Source organism: Cyprinodon variegatus, unplaced genomic scaffold (assembly GCF_000732505.1).
Source record: "Cyprinodon variegatus isolate N-32 unplaced genomic scaffold, C_variegatus-1.0 Scaffold427, whole genome shotgun sequence".
Classification (NCBI taxonomy): Eukaryota; Metazoa; Chordata; class Actinopteri; order Cyprinodontiformes; family Cyprinodontidae; genus Cyprinodon; species Cyprinodon variegatus.
Window position 1 is genome coordinate 116,840 of NW_015150880.1, and position 23,264 is coordinate 140,103.

The 23,264-nt window shown below is 36.3% G+C and overlaps 1 protein-coding gene across 11 annotated transcripts in view; it reads left to right on the forward strand.

Moving 5' to 3' along the window:
- tenm4 (teneurin transmembrane protein 4) overlaps positions 1-23,264 on the forward strand; it is a 183,830-nt gene that overhangs the window by 91,322 nt on the left and 69,244 nt on the right. For 6 of the 11 annotated variants that reach the window (XM_015388539.1, XM_015388540.1, XM_015388544.1 and 3 more), the window contains 5 exons: positions 1,332-1,532; positions 9,349-9,534; positions 12,595-12,621; positions 19,018-19,164; positions 21,373-21,589. In XM_015388539.1, coding sequence (XP_015244025.1) covers positions 1,332-1,532; positions 9,349-9,534; positions 12,595-12,621; positions 19,018-19,164; positions 21,373-21,589 — 778 coding nt within the window. The remainder of the gene's footprint in view (positions 1-1,331; positions 1,533-9,348; positions 9,535-12,594; positions 12,622-19,017; positions 19,165-21,372; positions 21,590-23,264) is intronic. The other 5 variants (XM_015388541.1, XM_015388542.1, XM_015388546.1 and 2 more) reach the window with 1 other exon arrangement.

Here is a 23,264-nt window from a genome sequence, read left to right on the forward strand (position 1 = left end):
TGAAGTCTTTAGAAGTATGTGAATAGACATAGCTCTGCGACTTCTACATCCTATGTGACTTTGCTTTTATAAACTATGCATATGAGGCAACATAATTGTGCATTTATTGTCTGATGTTCAGGCATAAATTCTGATGGTAATCTAGGGAAAACCCCACCTCTATTTGTCACTAGATAAGGTTTGAGTAGATAAGATTGAAGGAGCCATTGTGTTTGTCAACTTTTGAAGGCTCTCATTTCAAGATGAAAAATGGACCCTGGGACTTTGATAAATGGGGTTTGTGACATCCATAGGCTCCCATTCTATTTTAGGTGGAGTGTTAGCCATAAGGAGTAGGAGGGAATGTGCATGAGGGCCCTTTAACATTTTTACCTTTCTTCCGTGTGACCTTCAGCAGCAATGATTAATTGCCAGGAGTGAGTTTCTTGTCAGTTAGCCTCTGATCTCTGTGCCTTGTGCCCAAACCATCTGCTAAGAGGGGAGAGATCCCGTTTGTCTGGTTATAGCAGCCTTTATATCCTTTTTTTTGTCATGATAAAGGAGACCTGCCATGGCGTGGCCTACTGCTCTCACAGGCTAGACATTGCTCCTACTTGGCATCCGTTTGCCATCTGTGTACACAAATATTCTATAGCTACAATGCTGATATAGTGATTATACGCCTCTGCAACTGTTGCTCATTAAAGCCAGCCAGTGATAAAGTGATAAAGAAAATAGGCTTTACTTCACATTGTACATTACCTTCCATTCGCAAAGCACAGTTTAAACATTTGTCAAGTTAAAACTAGAAACTCCACATTTTCTTATGAAGTCATCACTATAAACAAAAATATTAAAGCAAAGTAAAACTAATAAAAGGCACCTACTAGACTTGAAGATTGTTTTTTTCCTCTAGTAGTCTGCTTAAAGACTTTTATTTACTTTGAAAAATACAGTATGTGGTTTTCATTTTTCCCAGCTATCCATTTAATGAACAAAACTACTCCTTCTGAGGATTTTTTTTACGCATGAAGTAAATGGAGAATGCCAGTAGAAGTGTGGGTTGAACCTGTAGGATTGTGCCATTACACCCACTGAGCAAACAGCCATTTAATTTGTTTCTATGTAAATCTTTTCTCCGATTTCTAGAAAAATGGCATTTTCTGTTTGTTCTCTCTGTACCCCCATTGTTCATGTGCTAAGCTGCTTGCTGCTGCTTTTGAGCTGTTGCCCACTGCAGTTGTCATTCTGCTCAAGCTCCAATAAAGATGCCAGGATGCTTATGAAAAGAGTGAAACAGCAGGTGACTGTGTGTCTAACACTCTCTTTTTTGTGTGTCAAAACGCTTTTAGTGGACTGCCTAGATCCAACTTGCTCGGGCCGAGGCGTTTGTGTCCAGGGAGAGTGCCACTGTTTTGTTGGGTGGGGAGGGCCAGGATGTGAAAGCCCTAGGGCCTCCTGCATGGACCAGTGCTCTGGACATGGAGCTTTCCTGGCAGACACAGGAACCTGCAGCTGCGATCCCAACTGGACAGGCCATGACTGCTCCACAGGTAAGTGCTTTCATAATTAGAGAAAATATTGGCTGGATTTTATTTTTAGGAGCCAATTGAGCTCCGACTGCAAGGTAAAAAAAAAAGAAGTGAGAATTAGGCATCATCTTGTTAATATATGACCACAACTTCACAATAATGCAAACAAAATGATTTGTTGTGTTTTGGGAAATAATATGATTTCACCTGTGTCATTTTAGTTTAAACCATATTTGTGTAATAATTTACTTTAGTGGCTCATATTCCTCTTATTTTTGGGTTTCATAATGACTTTAATACCATCCACAACTGCTAGAACAACTGACAATAGCTATCCACCAATGAATAAGTTACATATCAAAAGGGGTTACGTTTCTCTTGGTCATGTGTTATTAGTCAAACAACTGGTGGTCAAATACATAAATATCTGACTATTTTTTTTTTCCCTATCCATTCACTTTATCACAAATATAGGACTCCTATTTGTAGGGTGTATACGCAAATACCAGTACCACGTTCTTTGTTTCACCTTTTTTAATATCCTAAACATCAGAAAAACTTGTGGGAAAATGCTTTGTTTGGCTTTCTTGAAATACACCCTCCAGTTGGATCTATCATGAAACAAATAATGAATATTTGTAAAGGTATCCCTTGCACAGTGTTAATTAGAATAGATGGTCTATGTGCTGTGGGTGTACCTCCTGCAAAGGATATAGGGACCTTATTAGAGTGCATTGCATTACATACCTGGCCATAATAAAATAGATTTTCTCTACAAGGGGTAAGCTAAAGAAAAGGAAACTCAAGAACTCTACAAGTATAGACAGCTTGTGCAAAGATCTCCATTCCGATATGCCCTAAGTTACCTTGGGGGGAAAAAAAGGATTTTGCTAAGTAAATTGCAGAACAAAATATATATAAATATATATTTTAATTAATTATTTTAGGGACCTCTCTAAGTTAGTATTTTATCGACATTGCTGTTAGTTCAGTAAAATACAAGACTTCTTTCCCAAAGTAAACATTTTTTATATTATTTTTCTAGCTTGCATAAATGCTTCAGTGATTCCCATCAATAATCACTTTGAGGTCGACTGTCAGAAATCAAATCTGCTTAGGTTTTTGTGTAATAATTTGTTTTTATTATCCTTTAGTACCCAAAGCTTAAATGCATCACAACTGACATTGAACATCAACAACACATACTGAGATTGACATCTGATTCACTTTCTCTGGGATATCAAATCACACCTCCTTCCAAATATGTTCCAAACCTGTTCAGATCACACTTTTGATAATGGTGAGGCTCATCCCTGATGGTTGGTTAATTTATTTTTCTGTTTTATTGATTGGTTATTTTCTTAATGGGCAATGTGTTGTATAAAGGCATACATTAGCCTCATCAATTTACAGTTGGGGGTATAGGGCAAACAGTCATTTTTTTTGTTGATTTTGTTCTTAATTTACATCTTTTACGGATGGTTTCCTCCTTCAGTTTGTGCATGGTTATGTAGCATCTGTGGATGGAGGAAAATATGCACAGCTACCATCAGCAGAATAATCAGAATTTATATACTGTCTGGAGAGCTTGCTCGTTTCATAACTGTACAATATTCACAGCTAAGATTTTTTTTTTGTTTTTTGTTTTTTTGCTCTGAAGAGCCAAGGTGTCCATTATGACTAAATGTTAGTTTTATATTGATAGTCAAAAAAGGTAAATGTCAAACTTGCAGGCTTGCTCATTTAATAAAGGGAAAAAAATGCTCAACTCAATGATAGATAGAGCTTTTAATAAAGTGTCTAATCTACAGATTTGCACTGAGATTCTGAAGATTTTGGGGGTTTTAAGGTAAACACACCTCTTAATGTCACAGGGGCGAGGTTGCAAATTTTAACAAAGGAAATTAAAAAGTACGTTCCAACTAACAAAACATCGCCCATTTCTGTCTATACCTTTCAGCAGAGCATGAGCAAGGAAAGGAAAGAGGGAATTCAAGGAAAGGAAAGAGGGAATTCAAGCCTTCTCTTCTACTGATAATTATTGCTAATGTGAGATCTTTCAGAAAGAAGCAAGTTGCAAGTTGAATTAATTAAATCCTGACAAAGACCCATACCGTAGAACATTCTTTCTGTTTATAGTCATCAACACCTGCAAGGATTCATTAAATAAACGCTTATAATATGAGTAACAACAACAATGTATTAATAGAGTATACTTGAATTTATATTAATTTAATTGTGGCAGATACAAGACATGCTTGATAACACCATCATCCTGGTGGAATTCCCGATGAGGGTCATGGGAATTTGGTTTCAAGTAATGTTTGATTTCTTTTCTTCAGGACTAGATAAGGCTAAAGTTGTGTCCCCTATGGTATTTTGAGGAGTTTATCAGCCAAAATAAGGAATGAGGCAAAAGTGTGTAATTGCTACCCAGTACTTGTTTATCCAAAGCAAGAGCAGTTTTTGCACTGATAGATACACTTCTTCCTAGCAGACCTTTCATTTGTCACAGGTCCTATTTGTGGTTTTCATGGTAAAATATAAAGGTTTAGTTTCTTAAAAGATGAGATATTGTTTGGATGGCTTGGTTACACCTTTGTAGAACCAGAATTTTGTCATTAAGAACCTTTGATTAAAATGTATACTTTTGCTTGAAGGAGACAAACACTTACATTAACCAGGTTCTTATGATAAAGTTGTAGAGAAAATCGATGTTTATTCAACAGCTGGTATCTAATGAAGAATTTGTAAAGGGATGGTGTGTTTAACCTTATTAGTATATATATTTTTAAACTAATGCTGTATTCAGATAAATTAATTCATTCACTTTCTTTATATTTAACCATAAATAGACTTGGGAAAAGCATAAAGCCTACAGAACCATGTCAATATTCTTGTTCAACATGTGCCAGTCGGGCTATAGGGGAAACGTTCCAAAACTTGTAGTATACATGACCAACTGAAAGAAAACAGAAGACAAGAAAGATACACAAGATGCAAGATTAAATGAGCTCTATCCATAGGGTGAGTAGGGTTGTATGGAGATGAGGATAAAGCTCTTTCATGTTGGGGAGTTAATCTATGTCCAAAGTGTCCACCTCCTTCTGAGGTTCCAGATACATATCCCACTGGGAGAGGATCTCGGGGTGAATCAAAGGGCCCCTTGGATAGACTATAACTGCTTATCACCTATTTTGGATCCTCAAAAGTGAGCTAGTAAATGCTGCTTGGGAGAAGGATGTCTGGATATTGCTGCTAGACTTGTTACATCTATAATAATCTGAGATAAGCAGAACACAGTGAATTGAGAAATAAACACTTGCAATTTTTCACATTGAATCTGTTATTATTGCCATGTAGATTTTCACTTCAGATATGTTCAGTTCAGCAGGTTTCTGATATGTTGATAATCATCTCCAGTCTAACAGCTGCAGTCTTTTTTAAATTTGTATTCACACAATGCATTCTGAAATTAAAGCTTTAGTGCAGCAGCAGCTTCTCTGATCCACGAATCCCTTTTGTATTCCAAGCAGACATGATGACCTATTAGATAATCCTAAGGATTTGGGGGGAAATGGGCAGTTAGTCTGGGTGTGTCTTGCCGAGAAAAGGCTCTGTAAATGATGATGAGTTGGCTTTTTATCATCCTTTATTCTGTTCATTGTAGAGTTTTCCCTGCTCTATTTCAGCATTAAGCTATGCTGTGTGGTTCTAGTGAAAGAAGCATATAACCTTGCACCATGAAGAAAAAAATGGAAGCTTTTACTATACTTGAAATTGATTCATTTCCTTTTGATATATTTCTTTTAAGGGGAAACTGTATCTCCATTGTCTTTTTTTCACTAACTATAGAAACATACCTGGGTTTTTAGTTTAGTTATTTATTTATTTATTTTTAATGCTTGTAAGCCATTTTAACTAGCATTCAGCTCTCATAAAACAACCTTAACATGAACTCAGTTGCTTGTGATGTTCTGCTGTTCTGGCTAAGGACAGTGAGAGTTTATTTGGGATGGTATTTGCATCCCTATTCATTTAAAAGTAAGAGCCATTATTCCTATAAGAATAACAACTGTAATAGTGGTGTCTTCCTAAGATTTCCATACTTCAAGGGGCCAGCATAAGCAAATTACTCCATGAGCTACTCATTCAGGAGAATTTATCTAAAGCACTGCAGACTCCTGACGGAAACAGTAATTCCTACAATCAGTTGATAGAAATCAACAATCAAAGATTCTGAAAAAAAAAAAAAAAAGCAATGAATCATTAGAATTTCGCTTTTTCCTACTTTATATGTAAGAAAGGCAATAAGAATAGTTTTTGGTATGAATGTGCTTTTCATAGAACTTTTAACTGTGTCAGACTCATTTTTGTGTTGGGTCACTTTTTATGTCTTTAAAAATACTTTTTTATTTAATGATTTTCTTACAAAGGGCACACTGCTCGGATAGTATAACGTCACTACCATTTTCTCCCAGTTGTAACCATTTTAGAAGAACATATGACTCTATTTTATGACATTATATCCTTGTTTTGGCTCTTGAGGGCTGGGCAAATTGTGGCGTTGGGTCGAATTCGGCCCTGCGGGCATTGACCTACTTGACATTCGCCATAAGCTTGTAATAGCTATTAGTCTGAAAAGGAGCAGGTAGAGCCCAATTTCAAAGGCCGGACCAGAGCTGGACTAAAAGAATCAGGTCAGAAACAGGTTTGAGCCAAATAGAAAACTACAAATTGATGCAAAAACATCTTTAAAAAAAAAATAAAGCTTTTAGAGCAGCCAGTTACTGAACTTTTTAACCATATCCAGCTTATTTGGGGAAAAAACAAGGGCATCGTTAAAACAACTACGTCATTCTGACTGCTCCGGCTAATCAAACTCAGAGGTTCCATATCAGTGGTCACCATAAGACCAGCATGCTTATTGAATGCAGGTGAACTAAAAAGGATCAGTCGATTAAGCGATTTGAATGAGTTTGTTCATAAAAATGACTTAAAGGACAGCACAACATGACAGGATTTACTTTAGTTGAGTTCTGTAAAAACAACAAAAAAAGAGTAGATTGCATTCATAGAAGAGTTCCTGGGTGACCAAATGATGAGTGGATGTTCTAGTGATGACTAGGAAAAGCAAGAAAAAAAAAAAAAACAGTCAGTTTCACTTTTTCCAAAAACCTCTTTATCGTCCTTTGGAAAAAATAATGCATGAAATGACGATGCAGTTAGTAAAAATCCACAGGAAAATCACACCATTGTATAAGCTGCACGGTTCAAAGTATGGAGAAAAAAAAAGTAGTAGCTTATAGTCTGGAAAATATGGTATATTTTAAATTTCACTCATCTTTCTATACTGCTTAATGCTGATAAATCATCTGAAATGACAGCATAAAACATGGTGCATCTCATATTTAAGTTGAGAAAAAAATTGAAAAGTCCAGGGGGGTTTGAAAATATTTTCAAATTACTATAAATGTTATAAGTGAATCATTCCCACAAGCTCCGCTGACTCATGCAGTAATGATAGCTGTACTTAAACCTCTTTGGAGGCAGGTATTCAGACATTATGGATAGAAGTCAGATTTAAAATAAGGATTTGTTGTGTTTTTAGGTGCTAGTCCATAATTAGCAGAGTAGAGTGAGATTTTTCTTTTTTTTAAACCCTTTTAATGCTGTTATGCCTTTTTTTTATTGTTTTAGGCTGAAAACACCACTCAGTTTCAATGTGTAACAATGGCAAAATAGACACTGCAAAAGCTATAATTGACTTATTAAAAGATTTTACCCCCAGTTTGGTCCCCTGTGGTCATACATGAATTGGTTTGGCTAATAAGCCTGTAGTAATATTGTTCATTGTTGCCCATACTACTAAGCCCTTTTCATTTTTTTTTTCACCACAGGATAGTTAATAAAGCGGTTAACATTTCAATGAGATTCAAAAGTAATCTGTCAGTGTTTAATTTCGTTGTGTTTTATGCTTGTCATGCTCTCCTGTGAGTTCATGAGATGAGGTTTAATGTCCCAGGCTCTATCACACCCTGTCAGGGAGGTCTTTCAGCTGCCACACAATAGTGAGACCAGGCTTGACTGTGGCTCTCTGTCTCTTTTTTCTTCATTGCGTAAATGTACTTCCTCCTCTGCTGAAAAAGCACTTTAAAAGAATTAAAAAAGCATTTTTTTAAAATCATACATCAAAAGGCACAATCTTTTGGTGTATTTTGCTTTTATTTAACTCACAGTTGTAAAGTGACAATAAAAACACAGCAGGGTAAGGTAATCTCAAACAAGAATTTAAGAAAATGAATGTTTTTTTTTTTTTAAGTGGTATACTAAAAGGTATTTAGATCGAGGACATAACAAGATCAATTAAACTCATCCACATCAGCTGGACATTCTTAAATATAGTGTATGTATTGAGGGCGGTGGGCTGAATCTGGTGACAAAAGGTATTGATTTTTGAGGTTCATATTTGTCATGGTTTTTAACTTGAAAAGATTGATTTTTGATTAAGTAGTTCATCTTTGGTTTCTGACCTGGAATAGATCAGATAATCTTATAACAGAACACTGTGCTCCATGCACCTGAAAAATCATGAAATTATATATTTTATTCATACAGCTGCTAAAAGCCATTTTAAAGATCTAATAATGGAGAAGTAAGTTGATATAAAAATGACTTTGCCGCCCTTGTTAATGTGCAAAACTGAAGTTTGATAGATTTGGTTGCATTTGCTCTGCAATAGGTCCACTGTTGTGTTTGTGCCACACCTTAAATCTAATGATGGATACAGCTGTGGAGGGCAAAGCTAATGCAAGCTATGCATTTTTTTTCTTGGTAAAGCGGTTATTTATCCAAGCTCTGAAGTTTCAGAAGATAGCAACTAAATTAAATACGAGTTACAGATTTACTATAAAAGAGAAGAAGGTTATCACCCAATCCAAAGCAGAAAAAATAAAGTTTAACACCAACAATCAATGAAACACAACAGATATTAAATAGTAAATTACTGATTCAATTTTATTCAGTTTATTTTTATATCGCCAATTCACATCTCATCTTAAGGCACATTACAGAGACAGTTCCAGCAGATCATACAGTCAAAGTGACTTAAAATTTTCTATCTAAGGACACCAGTTGATTGCATCGACTCATTGACTCGAAGGCAATCCCTCACAATATATAATGTGAATTAATATCATTTACATTACAGAAATAACTATTTTTGATTTAAAAGGCACAAATTAATGCCAGAATAAATAAGAAAAAAAAAAAATTTATAAAAGGTTTAGGGACTCAGGATTTTATTCTCCCACAGTTTTTTTTTTTTTACCTCCTATCTCGGAACCATAACCTGCATGTGGCAATGCCTTTGCCTCTGCACGTATTACAGAGTGAATAATGTTTGGAGTTTAATCCGACTGGTGCTGGTAATGGAGTCCTAAATTTGAAACAGTTTTTCAAAATTCCATCTGTGTAATTTTTCGTCTTTATCCCTTTTGTGCTACAAAAAAAGGAGAATCTGTAAAGAATAGAAGGGGTGAGGGAGAATAAGTCTACTAAGGCCACACAAATCTCGTCTCCTCTTGGTAATGGACTTATTAGATTTGTATTGTCAAAAAAGGATTGTCCCTATGAGGTGCAGGAATTTCTTTTCAGCTGCCATCAGACAAGGTAGTGGAGCGTAGCCGCCTTTCTCTCACAATAACTTCTGGATTTGTCTTTTTTTTCCACCCCTGCCTTGTCCTATCACCACCCTGTCTTCTTCCCATTTCCTACCCCCTTCCTCCTTTCTCTCTGTCGGTCTTTTTGTCTTCTTCTATGTCCCTGTCTCCCACAGAGATTTGTGCAGCCGACTGTGGAGGCCACGGCGTTTGTGTTTCAGGCACCTGTCGCTGTGACGACGGCTGGATGGGCGCCGGGTGTGACCAGAGGGCGTGTCACCCTCGCTGCAACGAGCATGGCACATGCAAGGATGGCAAATGCGAATGCAGCCCTGGTTGGAATGGAGAACACTGCACCATTGGTAGGAAGAGAGTTACCTCTGGTTTGGGTGGGGGGACTGTCTCTATGTATACGTCCGTATTTGGTCAGGATCCATTTAAGATTGGGGGGTGGTCAACAAAGGCGTGCAGGCTATCACTGCCTGTGTGTGTAAGCGCTGGGTCTGAGAGGAAGCATCCAGTTGGGAGAAAGAGGAGGAAAGCATGCTTAATTGAATTTGTGCAACTCAGTAAAGCATGAACAGGTTTACTCAAGGATCTGAGTCTTGCCTTCATGCATTTTAATGTGGGAATGTGCTAAGGTGTCTTTTCATTTTACTCATCCTTATCCTCATCTCTTTCTTTGCCCCCTTTCCGTTTACAATTATTTTCAAACGCTGCCGTGTGAGTCATTGTGAGCAGGTCAACCACCACCTTTAGCTTTGTGCTAATACTAACACAAATGCCCTCTGTCACAAAAAAACGGCAAAAGCTTTTTAGATATCGACCGGAAGTCAAAAGATGTTTAAAAAAAAAAAACGCCTTAGTGCCTTAATTTTCATAGGACAACAGATTGGTTATATATTTTAGACTTTAGGTAAATTAGTAGTAATAAAAAACCCAGCTATTCTAATTTGGTAATATTGTTTCTAAGGATATTAGGAGTTTAACAATACATCCAGCTTAGGGTATGAGACAATACCATTATATACTACTATATATTTTAGCATTCCTTTGGGGGAAACAGAATATTGACATTATATTGTTTTTAAATCAGAACCCTTATTAGTAATCTGCAGCTGAGCTGAAGGCTTTTATATCAGTTATATATTTTATGTGTCACCACATCCTTGAAGGATACTATGTATTTGTAAGTTACCAGTTGGTATTTGTATATTAAAAATATTTTTTAAGTCTGTTAAGGGTGATTAGGTAAAAAAAAAAAAAAAAAAATTGGCTTTAAGATAATGTGTCATAAACACCTTTTTGGTATTGCTGGTAAAAATTTATAAAATACTATCAAACATGTCACATGATCTTGTTGGATTTTTGCAACAACAAAGTAATTAATAGTAAGATTGATCAATTTAAATAAAAAGGAGAGAGGCATCTAAAAATATTCTTTTTAAACTTTTAAAATAGTAGAAGACATTTTATTAGCAGTCCTATGATTAGGATTAAATATTTATATTAAAAGCATATGTAAACATTGCTTTATTATTTTGAAACAACTTTATAAAGGTTATTAGAGTCCTGTTCAAAACTGTAGCATTTTATTTTAGCAATTATTGCTGTTATAACCTTTAGCACGTAACAGCAGACTTCATTTGCTTTTACAGAGAATGCAGATCAGTACCCGAGCTTTAAGACTACTTAAAGGTCCCCAACATTTCTTTATACAGTGCAGCCCGTAACAGGCTGGAGTTCAGAAAGATAAATCAGTGAAACTTTGCTATACTTAGTGCAGCCTTCTTGTTAGCTGATAAAATTCTTGCTTTATTCCCAGCCTGAATAAAAAGTAGACAGATTTCAAGATAAAGTAAAAAACAGCCCCATTTTAAACACCTTAGTTCTTACATGTCTGTGCTTCCTCTGACTTAGTTTTAGAATACTTACTCTGCAACAAAAAAAGATGGGACTCCAAATGAAAATAAGCCTTAACAGCTAAATGTGGCATATTTGCATTCAGGTTTATTTTCACACTAATTATTATGCATTGTCCCATTTTGAATAAACAGCATCCACATCAAAAAGTTATTTTTTGTCACTGTGACACATTGTTGTCTAGGTGCCATTCATTAACTAATTTGAAAAAAAGATTCTGTGTTTGACTGTGAGATGCTCAGAGATTTCTTCGTCTGTTTATATTTTTTACTCATCTATTTCAGAAGTGTCAGAAATTGTGGTTCACACTCTATTTCATATGATTGCTAATCTAGTGTTTAACAGTTTCTTTTTTTTTAGTTCAGTATAATGATATATTCTAACTTCAGTTCTGTCAAACCTCATCAATACATCAGAAGTAATCGATAGGATGTGTTGCTTGATGCCTGCTGGTGTTCTGTGCTATTATATGCAAATCCAGTCACCTCTTGCTCCTGTTTCCTGTATTTGAGTATATAGCATATAGAAAAGTAATACATGTAGGATCAAAGAAATATATATACTAATGCACGGTGGAATAAAATACACAACAATTTATGGATCATGATAAAATAAAGGCACAAGACATTTCCTTCTGGACATCCTGGTTGCACTCTTTACACATATATGATACAAAAACCTTAATAAACAGCAGTGATCCATTTTCTAGCCCTTTTAATAACTCCCTAGTTGTTTGAGTCAAAAAGAAACCAGAAATAAACCTTTATAACAGACAAAGCTGATTTTTCTTACAGTATTCTCATTGGTCTTGAGGCATTGCTGCCTGAGAAAAGAGCCTCCACTCAGTTTGTAAATGTTTTATATGCTGGCCTTACATTATTGATGGCTCTTTTATAAAGGCCATATTGAGATCCAGATTCAACAAGAATATTCCTCTGTGTCGTACATTAGGATGCCAAAGATCTTAATTTAAATCTATTTTCACCATAGAGGCCCCTGTGTGTTGGCCCCAGGCCCCCTACAGGTCTGATCTGGACTCATTCCTGTTAAGAGAGAGACTGCAATTTTTTATTTTATTTTTTTTTTTTTTAGAAATGATGAGTAAAGCAGCTTTTCTTTCCCTCAATGTTAGTGCCAAAGAGATTTAAAAACTTCAATTTGCACATAAGTGCCTGAGCTTCTGAAATGCAGCCCTGAGTCATTGAAATGTTTCCTCTATTTAACACAAGAAAATTCAAAATATTCCTTTTTGAGACTGCTTGCTTGCTCTTCCTATGCGTCCCCTCGTCTTCCCTCTGTGTCCATCTCTCTTCTGTGCAGGACGGTGCCTGATGTGTTGCTTGTAATGCATGCTTTAAATCCTTTGTGGCTGTGTTTTATTTAATTTAAATTCTTTTTATCGTTTATTGTAAAGTAAACTAACACAGTGCCCTGCTGTCTTGTCGTGGAAGTGCCACTGTTCCAACCCTCCTTATATGTCCTGTCTTTTATCTCTCAAGCTCACTATCTGGATAAGGTAGTGAAAGGTATGGCATTCTTCCTTCAATCTATTCTGCCCTCCACTCATCCTCTGGTCAGCATTAACAAGCTATGCACACAAACACACACACACACATCTTAAACACTTTCCATCTAAAACACTATGCTCCTCATTCAACAGATGCATTTCAATAAATCAGAATATTATTATTATTTCAGTAATTTATTTGAAAATGTGGAATTTAAATGGATTCATTGCACAGAGTCAAATATTTTCAGTGTTTCATTCTAGTGTGATGATAATGGCTTATTAGTAATTAAAATCATGTTAATTAAAAGATTAGGATATTACATGAGATGAATAAAGAAAATTATTCTGATATAGGATATTTTGTTGTTATTGGTTATATTAAAGCCTAAACATGGAGAAAACTGCTGACTTTCCTGTTTTTCTGCAGTTAGTCACTGACATCCTCAAGATGCTACAAAAGGTTATTGTTAACATATACAATGTTAAATATAGATAAATGTCTTTAGACTGTTAATTTCCAATTATTAATGTTAATATGAAGTTAAGTTAAGCTGGAAATTGACAATACCTCAATTGGAATTGGATTTTATTCCTCGTGTTAAGAAGTTGACCAGGAGGGAAGCCCAAACTTCCCCCTCCCAGCTACACTCCTCAGCTCTTTCCTGGAGAAGGTGTGAAGGAGCAGCAGCTCTGCTTCAAGCTCCTACGGATTTGGAATCTACTCCCCCTGTCTTAAAGGCTAAGACCAGCCAATCTATAGATGAAGCTTATCTAAGCTGCTTATGTCTGCTGCTTGTTCTTTTGGTCAAGATTCAGGTCTCACAACCAGAGATGTAGGTGGGAAATGTAAATGGTCCAATATATTAAGAGTGCCGCTGAGAATTAGCAAAGACAACACCCTAATCTGTTTATCTACCTTCCACTCCATTTATCAGTAGTGAACAAGCGTTAGGAATCCTCCACTTGAGGTAGAGACTGAACTCAGACCAGACATGAGAAATCAAGGAAAAAGTGTGGTGGAAAAATCTGCATAAGCAACATGGTTAAGAGTTTGGGAAAGATTTACAAACTTCATTCTATTTTTTATAGTGCCAGCAGGATCTTTGTGCATGTTGTTTTTTTAAAGTCGGTGGTTCTTTTCAAAAATCCGCAAAGATCCTCCACTATACCTTTAAATTTAAAAACCAAGCTCCAAGGGATTATAGCAAGAGTGCAGGGACAAATAGTCATAGTTGCTTGAATAGACTGTAAGGGATTTAGATAGTCATGTCATCTGTTGATGTTGGTTCACTCTATTTATCGAGTCGCTGCCCATCGCAAAGCCTGTCAGCAGAGCCACATTCTGACCGATTTAAGCCACTATCATCAACACTTACAGAAAAATACACTTTAAGTATATCACTTTGTATGTAATGAAATTAACTTAACACTTTAATTTTTATAGCTCCTGATAATATTTTACCTTATTGAGATGCACCTGTGCCAATCTTCTCATCGTATTTTCAACATAGTGTTCCATAGAAATCTCCTCTTAGCACCTTCACACCCAACTTAAGCTGAGCTGCTTTCTTTACATCTGATATTTGGTTTGTGAATTTTGCCTTCTCACTTGGGGGATGTTGGGAAAGGGGATTCATAACTTGTGCCTTGCATTATAGATGAGTCTACAGCTCTGTGAAGAGCCTGATAGGTGCTGAGGCTGCATCCTCCTTAATTAAAAGAGTTTATGGTTCTGGGCTAAAAAAGGAGAGAAGCTTTGCTTCACCCCTTACTGTGTTCCACCAGCACCCCTCTCTTAGCCTCCCTGCGTCCTTGGTTATAGACCACCTGGCATAAGAGCGGCTGCCAGAGGGGCTCTTCGAACGTTTGCATCCTCATGTCTGGAGCTGTTTCAGACAGGCTCAGGCAGGGCTCTGCAGGGGCTTTGCTCTGAAATATTCTGCCAGTTAAGTTGAAACCAAGCCAAAAGAGAGTGGAGCTTTATTTATCCTTATAACAAACATTGTGAGCTTCTTAATCGTCCAGCTTCACTGGCTTAACCAGAGTCATTTTTGTCCATTTGCTCAATACAAGGACAACCAATGCCAAAAGTGTAGAAGAGGCAAGCCATTTTGAAGAGATTATTTATAGTTGTTTTTTATTTTACTAATATCTAGCTAAATTCACTATAGAACCTAACTTTGCTTATAACATTAATGAGTAATTTAGATTGTATTCTCTAAAGAAATAAACAGAATAGCAATGTTTAAAACCACACTTCACTCCTGGTGAAAATGTGTTAAATCTATTATATTTTTCTATTATGAGGCTTTCATTGCAGGAGCAGAATATTACACTGCATAAATGACAACAGTTCCCAACCCTGCCTGTAAGCTGAATTCCTGCTGTATTTGTGAGTTCACAAACACACGGGAATCTATCTTGTACTTCTCCTGTTAAAAATCATTTGAGTTCAACTCAAAACAGGTAGGCCAGACACATAGTATTAAGGTTTAAGGCAGGACATCTAGCTGTGAAAAAAGCTACAGCTGCCACGCTCACAGCTGTACCAAAATAAACATGGCAGTGCAGGGGGACGTAGCTGCTCCTATCACCTCCATTTGGTCGGAGTTCACAGTTTCATCTTTGAAAGAGCAACGGAGAGAGTTCAAAAGCGCAAGTTGTTGTGGTTTTTTTTGTGGCATCTGTATTTATTTTGTTTGTTACTGTGACCAAAACAGAACTTTGGTAGCTGGGCACTAGTAGTCACATCCCCTAATCAGCTTAAAAGTTTCTCCTGATTTTCACTTATTTCCCCGACCTGACTCGACGGGAAAAGACATAGATTAATAATTCATAGAATTAACCCTAAATGAAACAACAATTATATATAATAGTGTAGAATTTCATAAATGTTGCTTTGAGGTCTGGCCATACCTACCATACAGCTAAACATAACTGCTCTACTTGAATTGCACATTTTGTTTTTTTTTATAAAAATGTGTTAACTGATGTCTATACCAACCTGTCATGCCTGTGTCCTTCTGATTTTAGCAAGTTTTGTGATATCAGCTCTACAGGATATCACTGACCCAAAAAAAAAGTGATTTCACTTTAAGAAAAGAGGATAGAAAAGGTTAAAGAATATTTTGCCTTCCAGGCCTTCATCCTGGAAGTGGCCATTAATTATCTTTGTTAGTATCAGAAGTGATGTTTCAGCATTTAGTAGAGTGGTTTCTGTAAAACAGCATTTTATTATAAAATAATTACAAGGTTTATTATCAAAAATTTCATTGGCACCTTATACTGGCATTTCTTCAGTCTATTTAGCCTTACATCTATATCTCCTAAATGTGTGGGTGTCTCTTGCTCCAATGCAGAGCCTTAATTTACCAACATATGGTGGAAAAAAATATTACTTTTTTATTTCTTTCTGATTCAGTTGACTTAAATTTAAAAACTAAGGTGAATTTAAAAATATCTATCTAATAGTCATACTCACAACATCCAGACCCAGCTGTTTCATTATCAGCCAAACAAAATAGTTAACTTCTCTGGGATTTTTTTTTTTATGCAACTCTTTAAATTGCAAAGTATATATTTAGTAATGTGTAAATTAATATTTTGATGTAGAAATTGCTATAAAGGCAATTTATTTTTGGCCCTGAAAACAAGTATTTTAACCGTGAGACTCCCTGAGGATGTCAATTGAAAGTACAAAAAAGCTTTTTTTTTTTAAAAATGTTTCATATTACAATTGTGTTACTGCTATTAAAGTCACATATAATATAGGGCTACCATTCAAGGTTAAAGGCTCCTATACAAATTTCAACATAAAAAGCAATACAATGTCAATAATTGTCGTAGACTTGGGACAAACTATTATCAAAGCATTGTTTTGGATATTTTAAGAGCTCTGCTGACCCATTCTGTAAATCTGGTATTGGTTTCTGTTTGGTTGGTATATTGATTTCATTTATAAGGAATATATGTGCTAAATAATAACTTCTATTACTTGGACTGCAGTGGCATTGCATATTATAATATAATTGCAATCCTGATTCATCCATCAATCAGACTTTTCTCCCTTGCAAATGTCACCTTTTAAATACACTTGCCTCACCTGTTTTCTTCCTTTTTCATTCCCCTGTCTGGTTTCTTTTATATATGATGAAAGAGCAACCAGCACAGCAGAGACAGATGAACCAGTCTCCTTTAGTTGATAAAATGGGTCAGCTTAGCATTCTCTCTATCAAGGCACCCCTCTAACGCAGCAATCTATGACAGACCTGTGCATTTGATATCTTTAGATTTTACCCTTTGCCTTAGCGAGGGGTAAATATCATAATATGTATCAGATAAATGTCAAACAGGGCAGAAGAAATTGGCATCATAATCTTCTGATCTGTGCCCTTGTGAAGACCTATCCAGAAGGAAACAATGAAATCTTTCACCTGTCTCTCAGCTCCAGCCTGCCTCGGATCCCCTGGGGCTGAGCTCCCAGAAATACAGCTAAGCAACCTCTGTTCAAAGCAACCGAACACAACCTTTTCCAGTTTATACAAAATCCATTTTATTTAGCTTTGAACTTCTCATAAAATGACACAAATTGCTCTTACTTTTAGGGGCAATTTAATGTTTATACATTAAATACCATTTTAAAGAAATACATTGTTTTTTTTTAAACATATTCCTAGAATTATTACAGTTTTACTAGGTAGACCAGCACAAAGTAACAAATATTGTGAAGAGGAGACTAAGCAATAGATGAAACTTAATACAGGATTATCTGGAATTAAACCCTTTGAAAGGCAGCAAAATACTTTCAGATTGGGTCAGAGGTCACCTTCCAGACAGAAGTCTCTAACCACAACCAGACCTATGTATAAAAAGCTTAGAGCAAACCACATTTACTGTATGCATTAAAATGACCAAGCTGCAACCCTCATAGAAATCCAATTGAAAATCAACTAATCTGATTTAGATTCAGCTATTTTGCAAAGAAGACTGGACAAGGGTTTCAGCCAGCAGATGTCCAATTCTTGTGGAGTTTTACTCTTCGGAAGTTGTACCTTTAGAGTTGTCCTGCACGTTTTAAGACGTGCTTCCGTCAACCTTTTTTTCACATTTTGCAGTATCGTATTAGAAGAGCTTGATGGAAACAGCAAAGCATACAAAATTTAGCAAAACAACTTTTTTACACACTGGTTTTTGACTGTTTTGTAAACGCTTTAAATGTGCTAAAGATGGAGATGGAAACACATTTGTCAAATAAGTTCTGACAGCAAATATTTACCTTTCCACTGATCAGCTGTTTCCACTGTCACTGTTGTCTTGAATGCAACATTAGAATCAAACCTGTTTGTCGTACTTCCTGAAGTTTTATAATAAGTACATCAGATTACAACTCAACCCTTAAAATCTCAGCTCATTGCCGATCTGTGGTCCACACTAGCTTGCTAACTCTACTTCCTGTTTACTACAGCCAAGCGTTACACAACAACATTATGCTTTGCAGTGATTTGTCAATCTGCTCCAATGGATTGAAACATGTCTAATTCGTATTTCCTTATAAAGACTTTTTAGTCTCAAAATTTGCATCACATTTGGATGGAAACATGGCCGTAGATGTGTCGTTTTTCTGGCACATCCAATATATCTGGTTGCGGACCTCATCATTATGATGCCATTAAGATCTACAGAAACCTATTAAGCACTTATTCATACAAGTCAGATGCGTTGCTTCAAAGAGACACCTAAAACATACAGAAGAAGGGTGCTTGAGCATATAGGGTTGGGAAAATGCTCTCAATGCCTTTAATCTTCAACTGGAGCAAAAAGTAGGCATACAAAGTAAAAAATTAACTACAATCAAAATTTTCTTCAACTGCACAATTAATCAGTATGTTTCATTGGTCAGTCACATAAAGGTCCTAAAACAAAACATTGTCCTTTGTGACAGGAATGTGAAAAGAATGAACAAGTTGCAGCGATGGAAATCCCTCTACAAAACGCAGCCGAAAAAATCTTCACATCCAAATTCACCACAATAGTAGTCGTTCAAATTGAGCTCTGAAATACCAGTAGTAAATCCACTGCTCCCAATACACAGCTAAAATACCATCAATTCCGGCTAATCTAGCTGCAGTAATGAGTGAATATTGATTTAGAAGATCCCTATTATCTGACTAACTGTAAAGGGATATTAGAAAGCTTTACTAAAGGTGTATCAAATTAATCAGGTTTCGCTGAGGGTCATTAGAGCTGCTCTCATCCATTTAAAATCTTTACATAACATTATGTCTGTTGCCACTTAAAGTAGGAGCAACAAATCATCTGTTAAAGTTTTTTCTATTATACGTTATTTAATATTTTTCCTTTGTATGAGACTCAGTTGTGACCCCTCATCTTTGTCTTCATCTATTTTTCACAGAGGGTTGTCCGGGTTTGTGCAACGGAAATGGCAGGTGCACTCTGGGTAACAACGGCTGGTACTGTGTGTGCCAGCTGGGCTGGAGGGGCACGGGCTGTGACACCTCTATGGAAACCGCCTGCAGTGATGTCAAGGACAACGATGGAGGTAAAAATCACAAATACCTTTTGACACTGACCAGACACCAACAAGGACTTTGAACCAGACAGGATTAGACAATAAAAATGGGCCCCCTTTGGGTTTTTGAAATGTGCAGTAGCTGCTTTCAGCTTTTCAGGCATTTCTGTAGCTTTATGTAGGCCATTCTAATTTTATTTCTATTGAACCAAAAGCAGGTGAAAATGTCTCGAGATGCTGTGCAGATTTTACAGCCTTGAATCCCAAGGGTGAGATCATTTTTCACTGGAAGAAAAGAAGCAAAACACAATAGCAAACATGAATATTGCACACAGATGATAAAAAAAATACAAAAGAGTTGGAATGCAACGAATACATATTAAAACGGCAAACCTGCAGAGCTAAAAAAAAAACGATGCATTATCTAGAAATCAGAGCTGTCGTTCTGACTTATAAAGACAATTAATTGCTTTGTTCAAGTTGAATCAATGCTTATAAGCTGAGAAGAAAAAAAATCTTCTTTCTGAAGCTAAATATCGATTCAGAACCATTTCTGTTGAATATATATCAAAGCTACTGTATTTGAGATTTAATAGTGTGGTCTGGCTCCAGGTAAAATCTTTTAAATATCTTTTCCAGCATAAAAAGATAAAATGGGCATAAATTATTAATAAAACAGTTAGGGGGGTTGTCATTTTCTTTATTTATCATACGTATCTGTGCAGAGTGAGCCTGCATATGCAAGCCACATGCACTACATGCACATAGTGTAGGGTAGACATGATTGGATTTATTAATAGGGTATGTCACCTGGATGTTTCTCCACCCTGAAGCCTTGAGCTTTTACTGTCCTCTTGGGACGTCCCTCTAAATAACCCTGAGCAGAGGCAGAATCACTCTCATACATACGAACAGCCAAGGATGTGGCACCAGAATCCACTCCAAGTGGGAGCTGTGAGTTTCTTTATTCCAGACCCGATTCTTCAACCTGAGCTATGCACTAACCTCTCTTATTTATACAGGGGGATGTTTGTCTTCCCATCACTTAGCAGGGACCACACAGCCCTCAACAGCAAAAGCAGGGTGCTGTGCTGCCTGGGATTTGACTGAATCCTGACAGGACAAGTTATTTTTATCACCCCATCTGTCCAGATATGCCCCTGAAAGCAACGGTTAGAGGAAACCAATGACCCACTTCAGGGAAATACAGAGCATTACATGATTTTTTTTTTTCTAGTAATGACATCTGATGCGCTTAGAGAGAAATGCATCTTATAAATATAACGGTCATGCAGTTTGCAAAAATTTGTATTTTACTCTCTACACACTTTTTTGATTAAGTTTATATTTAGAAATGAAATACTTGTCTTCAGCATCTTACTTCTTTTAGCGTAGCTTTCATTACTAGAACAGCGGCCTTTGTGTGAAGAGAAATCCTAACTTTGACTGATGTATTCACATAAGGCTCTAGACATTTCCAAATCCTGCATATTCAACGAAGGAGGATGAAAGATCAAAATAGAAATGACAAAGCTACTTTTCTCCACTGACTTTAGCCTTCCTGTTCTCTTCTGCTGGTCTTACTCACTTATTCAGCGTGAAGTAACCACAGGACAGTTTTGACATGTCATGGAAATTCTCTTACTTTTTAAATCAGTTCCCTAATGTCCATGCAGCCTCAGGATTATTTAAAATTCTATACTGACAACAACAATGACTTGAGCATGGTGAAACCTTTAAACCATAAGATGTTGTCAGCTTGTGTTGTTTATATATTTTGTCTTCCCTGATAAGAAACAGTATATTTTTAATAAAAAAGGGAGTTTTTAATAAGAAGAGAAAAACACAAAATATTAGAAAGAAGTACTCAACACCCATAAAATTATCTGACATTGCTGCAAAAATGTCTCCTCTTGACAAGATTTCAGGAACTTAGATTATAGCGTAAAATTGGATTTTTAAAATAAGATTTGAACCCTTAAAACAAGACAAATTATCTAATACTTTTATGTCTAAGGCTGTTTGTTTTATCAAATCATGCACAGCTGTTAATTACTAATATTTTTCCAACTGTGGTGAGCAGCTCTTTGAGCTGATAAATATGATAAAACTTGAATAATAGCATATAGATTTATCTTTGTACGTAACAATTCTGTAGCACAATTTGTGTGAGCACTGAAGGATTTGCCAGGTGATACTTTCTTTTTTGTAAAGATGTGAGCTGTTTAACCTTCTCAGATGGCCTGGTGGACTGCATGGATCCAGACTGCTGTCTTCAGGCTACCTGTCACACCACCTCTTTATGCGTGGGCTCCCCCGACCCCCTGGACATCATCCAGGAGACGCAGATGTCCTCTGCGCAGAGCAACCTGCAGACGTTCTACGACCGAGTGCGCTTTCTGGTGGGCAGGGACAGCACACACACCATCCCTGGAGCTAACCCCTTCGACGGCAAGTGAGTGACAAGGTTCTTTTAATGAATTCACAGGTTTTTGTCTTTTATACTTTTTTACATTTCTATCAAATCAGTAAAGGTCTGTTTGATCCACTTACCACACAAGAATATGTTTATATGGTGCCTTGCAAAGAAGTTGCTATAGTTATCCTTGAACCTAGTGCATGATAATTGAAGCTTTCCAGCTTAAATTTAAAATGGACAAAAATGTTGGAATTTATATTTTTCTCCCCTTTTGACTGAATTATTGTTAAAACTTAATACAAATAAGAACAGATTTGCATGTTTGCGATGATATGACCCAGATAAACTCTTACCTAGCGTCACATTTTGGTGCAATGAGATATACGTTTGCACATATAGCAGATTTTAATAACAATACTTGCATTTTTTTGAAAGCTATCAAGGTGCTTTTTAAATACATTTAGATTATGGTTTGAAGCTAAGGGGATGCAGCTGGATTCACTTGGGTCTAAAATTGGCGGTTCTTGGCATGCATCTCTGCAAGGATGATGGACAAATGATGATGGACAAACATGGAATGTGGCAAAAAGGATCCAGCATTCCTTCAACAAGAATGGCATCTCATATTCATGTATTTTGATTACTTCTACTGTAATCCATCTGAGGCTCCACTCCCACAGGCAGAGCTTGTGACACCCCAGCCGTGGAATTTGAGAACCTTTTATATCAAGCATTATGGCAGTCAGAATCCCATAAGATTGCTCCGATGTTTTCCATTGTCTCTTTTTCTTTTCATCTTTTTATCGGATGCATGACAGGGTTGCTCATTTGCATACTACTTTGTTATGTATCACTCTCATCTTTGTATATCAAACTAATCCAGCATAAAAAGACAAAGTTAATATGCACTCAGAAAAGAATGAGAAGACTGTAAACACTTCGTTTTTGTTATTGATATTATTTCTCCTTTTTAATAGTTGGCACCCCCATGGGTTTTCAAACTATATCTTTGTAATTAAACAAAGTCACTTTAAAGTATCAATGATCAAGCTGACTCAACTGGTCAGTAGAAAGAAATGCATTGTATTGATGTCACAATAGAACTGCAAACTTACATGAAGATAGATTTTATGTAAACGATCAACACTAAGTAGTAAATAACTGAAGAGGAGAGAACATGAAACATGGCAGGTATTTAAAAATGATCTAAAGTTTGTATGTGTCCACCATCTATGACTTCCTGCCATTTATTAATAAACATGTCAGTTAGGTTAACTGGTCCCTTAGATATGAGTTTGTGTTTATTTATCCTGTTTATCTTTGAGGTGCCCAAAAAACATTATGATGGGTAATGTTGTGCCCGTTTGTAACTAAATAGAACAAGCTCAAAGTTCAGTTCACACAGATAAACATGAACTAGCTCACATTCAGAGTTGAATTTTTCAAAAATTGAACTAAGTTCACAAACCTATAAATGAACTAGTTCAAGTTCGTGTGGTAAATTAGGCCACAATCCTACACAATAGAACCTCATATTTCACTCTTTAAATGCGTGATCATAATATACAAATAGAAATGGAAAATGGAGTCAAGGTATAGTGTATGTGCAGTGAAGCCTTTATTTAGCCAAATTACATAGGACTTCAGAAACATACTGGTGGAAACATCTGCTGAAAGGATCTGGATCAAAAATGATGTCATATGTTCCTCA